At 30.2% G+C, this 6,739-nt stretch overlaps 2 protein-coding genes across 2 annotated transcripts; both read right to left on the bottom strand.

Annotated features, from left to right (window-relative positions):
- Nucleotides 1-1,490: 1,490 nt before the first annotated feature.
- LOC119674173 (odorant receptor 45a-like) lies at nt 1,491-3,000 on the bottom strand. Its single transcript, XM_038085299.1, has 5 exons — nt 2,682-3,000; nt 2,432-2,612; nt 1,919-2,366; nt 1,692-1,847; nt 1,491-1,547 (listed from the first exon to the last, which is right to left on the bottom strand). Exons 1-5 carry the CDS (start codon nt 2,998-3,000, stop codon nt 1,491-1,493), a joined length of 1,161 nt encoding a protein of 386 aa, XP_037941227.1.
- A 2,057-nt stretch (nt 3,001-5,057) lies between these two features.
- On the bottom strand, nt 5,058-6,513 carry LOC119674172 (odorant receptor 45a-like). Its single transcript, XM_038085298.1, has 5 exons — nt 6,192-6,513; nt 5,943-6,123; nt 5,419-5,866; nt 5,202-5,357; nt 5,058-5,114 (listed from the first exon to the last, which is right to left on the bottom strand). Exons 1-5 carry the CDS (start codon nt 6,511-6,513, stop codon nt 5,058-5,060), a joined length of 1,164 nt encoding a protein of 387 aa, XP_037941226.1.
- Between the last annotated feature and the right edge of the window lie 226 nt (nt 6,514-6,739).

The raw sequence follows: 6,739 nt of genomic DNA, 5'->3' as shown, positions 1-6,739 counted from the left end.
AGTTTCTAATTTAATCGTCACGATTAATTTTTGTTGTTGGCATTGCGTTTGCTTTGTTTTTTTTTTCGTTTTGTGTTAACGCTAACTGACTGCTAATAACGGTGTAGTTTTGTGGGCGTGTTTGTGTGTGTTTGAAGAGTTGTTATTATACAAAGGTACAAATGATTAGCACATTGCCTTGTTGTGCTGCAGACAATTTCCGGAGCGGTTGAAAACCCTAAAGATTTACTTTCTTTTTGTTGAATGTTTGTTTTGATTATGCAAATTTATGCTTACATTAGCTACTGGGTCTTTAAATTATTTAGTATGTGTTGTTGTTGTTTTAATTTTATTTTCTTAATTACGTATTTTATTTTCAGGAAAATATTTCGTAACTAGTTAAGTTTTTGATATGAAAGCGTGATATTTCAGATAAATTTAACGATTTAAGCAAGTTTAAGTCATCATGATTGTGACTAACAACAACAAACTAAGTTTTATGATTCTCTCATTCAGTTTAAAATAAATTTACTCTGATATTAATGCTTTTTATTAATTAATTAAAAAATGATTTAATGCTTTATTGAGTCAACTTTTATGTCATATAATTGGTGTAACTTCCAAACAAATTTAAGATTCTTAGACGGTTTGGTATACTACTTGGTTTTTAAATATTTCTCCAAAATAATTTAATACATTTTTTACTATCTTGGACACAGTGCAAAATAATGAGAGCTACTTCCAAACAAACTAATTTTTAAAAACCTTATTTAGTTTCGGATATTGCTAAATAATAAATATTATTATTCATTATTGAATTAGTGAATAACAATGCGGGAATGAATTAATTGCTTGCGAAATGAATCAGCGCTGAATTATATTATGTTTTTTTTTTTTGACGCAGTTGTGAGATAGTAACTTCTACGTAAATTATTTTTTACAATTCTCATTTAGTTTGAAATATTAGTCAAAAGTTAATATTTTTTTAAATTACTTTCCCAAATTTGATTTAATGGAATTAATTTGGAATTAATTTAATGGAATTAGATTTTGTTCACTCATGCACTTGAAAGTGAGTACTACATTTAAGCAAATTAATTTTTAAGATTCTTAGCCAGTTAACCCTTTTCTATATTAACTTTTATTTGGTTCTGCAGTAGTATGCATCTCAAGTAGCTTTAGACAACTATGAAGTATTAAATTTATTTATCATAAAGTTTTTACATATTTATATTACATTAAAATTTTTATCTCATAATCTTTTAAATATATTTGTACTTTCGTTTATATTTGTGCTACGTTCTTTTTATGTTGTAATATTTTTGATATGGTTAAATATTATCATAAAACATTAAGCTATGATATAATAAGTTTAAATTTTCTTGGATTTTAATTGTTTTACGAATCATTATATTTTAATTCATTTTCGACTTTAATTCGTATCCTTTTTTTTCAATATTTTTTGCATCGAGTTCTTTTCTTTTTCCAATGACATTTATTAACCAATTATACTAATTTGCATCTAATGTCCAAAGCATCGTTATATATGATCCTGCAGTACGTAATACCTTGAAGAAAACAAAATTAAAAATGAAATTTTGATCACATTATCTATACATACGTAAATCTCATCGCTAATAATCAGTTTTATAAGTAATATATTAAATAAATGCATAATATAGTAGCAGTATACAATAGTTATATTAACTTGCCCACACATATAAGCTTAAGTCGACATCAAAGAATACACCCGATAAATGGCAGGGCTTCTGGGCACGCATCATAGGCATAAGCAGTATCTTCTTCAAGCCAGTACTCAGTTTTTGCCATTTAAAAGCAGTGAAAATAGCAGTCGTAATTAATAAGCTCTTGTTATATGAAAATGTTATATACGAATCATACTATAGAACAGAATATTGTAAATAATACAAAAACTTACTTCATCCCGCATCCTCTGACCACCATGGCAATATAAAAGCAGTTGGGTACCAACCGACATTATGAATAATGCATGAAAAGCAGCATCCGTCGTTAAGCCATCCCGACTGCACTGAAAGGCCAAGCAGCAGAGCTGTATGCAGCTAATGGCAAATTTCATAAAAATTATTGGACCAAAAACATTATTAAACTCCTGCGCTAATTCGAGCGCCTCACGGTGGTTATGAATGCAACGTTGAATGGAATACTTTGAAGCTTTGCCATTGTTTTCCTCAGCTGCCTCGCGGAAGCGTAAATGTAATATCTGAAATTGTGCACAAATATTTCGTATGAACCAGAAGAATATCGTGTCTATAGCGCACGAGGCATAGATGACACAGTATATACAGCATGACGTCCATGCGTATATGAAGATATATTTATCGAGCTTAGTGTAGTCCATAAAGTAACTAAAATATTATGCAATTAAGTAGTATTTGCATCGTTTGAGTAATTATGCCAACAGCTTATTTACTTTGCTTTAATTGGTGCCTCCATCAGAAATTCACCGGTTTTAATATAATGTAGCCCGGTTAAGACAAGTGGAAATATTATAGCTGTAGAGCCTGTGGTGGCAACTGCCAAGTGGTAGTAGGTGCATATAAATATATCAATCTTATTTTCGTTCACAATGATAACACTTTCCTTTGCAGTTGCTTAAAAATTTTGAAGTTGTTTAATTATGAATAAAATATATCTCAAATATTATTTATTCCAAACATTACCTTTTAAATTCCAAGCCATTATTTTTCTAACAATACGCACCAGTTCTTTGCGTTTGTAAAGTAGTATAGCAAACTTCCAAGTTGACATTATAACCTGACAACCTGGTGACATGGCATCGGTGGCCTCATCTACATTTGATATATGTTGTATGGTATAAGTAATAATACTGACTAGCAGAGTAATCGATGCGAAGAACGGTAATATTGCAAGCACAGGATTTATTATGATACGCTCCTCAGAAGTTGGATCAATGCCCATAGCAGCGAAAGTGAAACGCTGTACCGCAAAATAACGTTTCATGCCAAATATTTGGGACATGTTGCTCTACCAAATTCTTCCTGTGGAATGTCTTGTCTGTGTGGCATAAGCTGTAGAAAATTGCTTTAAATATTCTTCGTTATGGGCTAACGCCCACAACGTAATTACAATAAGTAAATAAATAAATAATTAAGTATAATTGTATTTTATGAAAACAAAGTAATAAAAATATTGATTATTTATTATAATAAATTAGTATCTTTGGAACATATTATTACTCAACTGGTATATATATGTAGATAAGCTAAATTTTTAATAGTTTTAAAGCATTCTCAATGTCGTTCGAAATAGTAGATAATATAGTATTTTATTAAATACTTAATAAATATAATAGCAATTAATCGTAAAATGATAATTTGAATTTAGAATGAATTGGAACTATTATTAATTAAAATAAATATTTTCTTTTCGTTTGTAATATGCAACGCCCATGTGATTATTGGTTGAAAATGAAGGCAAGTTTATCTACATATCCTTTTACAATTTATTTACAATAGTCAAAATATTATGTATTATCACTATAACTAAAATAATTTAGATTATTATTTCTGTGATATTTAGCTTAGTCTTATGATATCAAATCAGCTTCCATCCACTTCGCTAGTCATAAAAAGTCATAAAAAAGTATGTCTATCAAATGTTTATATTTTTAGTGCCAAACATGTAACCATTATATCCCTTGGTATTATTTTTAAGGCTTCGGAACTAGCACATCTCTGAATGACATGTCAGTGCATGTATCGGTTAACCTGAGAGAATTGCCGGTTCATGAGAACACTCTTGGCAACTGCATGCTCGACGAATTAATATAAAGTGGTATTCGACTTTCCATAATATAAGTAGATGCAAAAAAACCTTTAGTTTCAGTTAAACTGACTATACTTGAAGATGATATAGCGACTTAAAAATTGCCCAAACATCATACACATCAAATCATATAGGTGACATGACTCGCTTATGATCAATATAATAGATATAGAGCAACTGTTTCGTCTATCCTTTACTCCTTATTGATGATATAAAGTGAAATGCCTACAGTTTAGATCAGTGTTCTTTAATAGAGAGAATTTTGTATATTAAGGGAGCGAATTTAATATTACATATAAATTGACATTGTGAAATTTGAACCAGCAGTGACTAGAATGTCTTCCCGTGAATTAAGTTTACTAACTAATTTAGTCGAAGAGGGATAAAAAGCCAACTAATAACTAACCTTTTTCGAAGACTCCTTCTTTATGTAGAATATATAAATCTTTCATACGAAATGAGGTGTTTGGGATTACCTTTAACAGTTACTATCGAAGTTACGCTTTAGAGAGTAAAGCACTGAATACGCTTAATGCTTCTTCTGTATGTTGCATAAATCTGCCCAAATAAAAGCAGAAGAGTCCTTTAAAGCTTTAAGTGGAACGTATAACAACAAACATTGTGAAGTATTGAGTTAAAAGCTTCTTTAAATGGCAAATATTTAATCTCCGCTTTAGAGGAGTAGAAGAACTTGTCAGTAGGATTTTTTATACTTTCTTTTTTTCAAGTGTGTATCCAATATCTCTAATATGAGCGTGGAACACAATGGGCGTTTAATAAAAATTGGTGAAGTAGTTGGTTATTTTAAGATGCAGTCCATTGTTTCTTCAATTTTTTTGTACAGCTACCGTGCCTTTAAAATTTGTGATACCACGCTTTACCGATACCGTCTCATTGGAAACTACGAGTTCTTATGAGACAGGCTGCTACTGGTTTCTATCATTTTTAGTTATTAGTTACCTTTTATTGATTTTCAACTTACTACAAATTGCATTATATCTCAAATTTCAATTTTCACAATATTACCATTATAATATTACCACTTAATTCGGTTGTAAACATAAATAATTTTATTTTGCTGAATTCACTATTGATTGTACTTTATTAAATCTAATTAAAACTTTTTAACATGAAAATATTGCAACATTTTCCTGAGTACATAACACAACAAAATATCAAAAAGTAAATAAGTATATATTATTATTATATGGTATAAATATTATATTTTTGAAATCATATTAAAATGAAGGTTAATTTCCAGCTAATGTCAGTAGCAGTGTAAAATACGAAGCTGCAGTGCGGAATACCTGATAGCAAAAATTAAAAATTTAATTAAAAGTATTTCTTACATAAATATATATTCAATATTATATTTTCACAAAAATGCAATTTACCCAAACAAATAAAGCATAATCTGCTTCGAAAAAGATACCAGAGATGAAACAATGCCTTTGGGCACGTAATATAGTCAGCAGTAGTAGTTTTTTGCAACTATTATCCATTTTATGCCAGTCAAAGGACTTGTAGATAATAATAGCTATATTCTGGCTCTATAAAATATATATGTGTATTTATATTAAATTAATTATTAAATATACAATTTTTATAAACCTTGTATTTTATGGTCTGACCACCATGACTGTAAATCAATAATTGTTGGGCAACCGATAGTAAGAAGAAGAAATTCAATACTAAGCCATTGCTTAATCTATCCTGGCTCAAACGGTAGGCCAAAAGACACAATTGTATGCAACTGATAGAAAATTTAAAGAAAATAATTGGTGAATATGCAGTACTAAGCTCCTCAATTGTTATAATAATTCTCCGGTGATACTGTATGCAGTCGATGATAGACTCAGTAGACACATTTCCACCATTTTCTTGCGCCACTCTATGTAGGCGATATTGCAGTATATCGAATTGTGCACTCAAATTTCGCATTAGCCAGGAAAATAAGATTTCAGTGCCACATGTGATACAAATACCATTATAAAGTGCAATGGCCACCCAAAGATACACAAATACGTAATTGTGTGGTTTCGAATAGTCCACAAAATAACTATTTAAATACCAATGCATATTGATATGAAATTGATATGAAATGGTTTGAGTTGAAGTAAATTGTGAACTCTTACCTTGCTTTGATTGGTGGTTCTATTTTGAATGTGTTATTCTTTATATATCCAATTCCAGCTACTATAAATGGTTGTATCCCAAGCACGGCAACAGTAGAAAATACTGAAATGCAATACAGGCTACTGACAATGACATCCTTGCCATTTTCAGCTATAATAAATTTTCCCTCTGTGTGATTTGCTGCACATAAAAATGTATGCAAATTATTTTATTTATTTTTATAAAATGTACAAATCTCTTAGATTTACCATTTCTATTCCAAGTCATTAATTTCTTCACCACTCGCATAATTAATTTATGATTGTAGACAAGTATCACAAACTTCCAGCTCGATAGTACTATTTGGCAAAATAGTTTCATGGCATCTGTTGCTACTTCAATATCGCTAATGTTCACTATGGAAAAATGTAGTAAGGCCAAGAATAGTGCAACCATTACAAAAAAGGATAAAAACGCTCTAAGTGGATTTTGCATAGGCTGTTCCTCATTGGTAAAGTCTATGCCAATCGCAGTGAAAACTAAACGCTGTGCCAAGAAGTAACGCGTCTGGCCAAGTTTCTCTGAAAACATGTTGTTCCGTATAAATCTGCCAATTAAATGGTTAAGATACATTTTAAACTTGCTAAACATGCTAATGCAGAAAATTACTAGAACAAACCGAATAGCCATTCGGACGAGAGTTTAAAGGCCTTTTATTTATAATTGCGTACCTCAATCAATTGTATAAATAAATGTCAAAACAAATTGTCTGTGCAAATCAGACATTGTTTGAGTAAATAAGGACGTTTTATACTAT

Source organism: Teleopsis dalmanni, chromosome 2 (genome assembly GCF_002237135.1).
Source record: "Teleopsis dalmanni isolate 2A chromosome 2, ASM223713v2, whole genome shotgun sequence".
NCBI classification, from domain to species: Eukaryota; Metazoa; Arthropoda; class Insecta; order Diptera; family Diopsidae; genus Teleopsis; species Teleopsis dalmanni.
Note: the sequence above shows the minus strand (reverse complement) of the source record. Positions and strands in the feature narration are given on the sequence as shown.

Bases quoted from the DNA above. Each gene is read 5' to 3' on its own strand.
- LOC119674173 (XM_038085299.1), bottom strand. From the start codon at position 3,000: ATGTCCCAAATATTTGGCATGAAACGTTATTTTGCGGTACAGCGTTTC. The intron at 2,613-2,681 runs GTAATGTTTGGA...AAAATTTTTAAG, and splicing joins AATGGCTTGGAATTTAAAAG to CAACTGCAAAGGAAAGTGTT. The intron at 2,367-2,431 runs GTAAATAAGCTG...ATAATATTTTAG, and splicing joins GAGGCACCAATTAAAGCAAA to TTACTTTATGGACTACACTA.
- LOC119674172 (XM_038085298.1), bottom strand. From the start codon at position 6,513: ATGTTTTCAGAGAAACTTGGCCAGACGCGTTACTTCTTGGCACAGCGT. The intron at 6,124-6,191 runs GTAAATCTAAGA...TTTTATGTGCAG, and splicing joins AATGACTTGGAATAGAAATG to CAAATCACACAGAGGGAAAA. The intron at 5,867-5,942 runs GTAAGAGTTCAC...GTATTTAAATAG, and splicing joins GAACCACCAATCAAAGCAAG to TTATTTTGTGGACTATTCGA.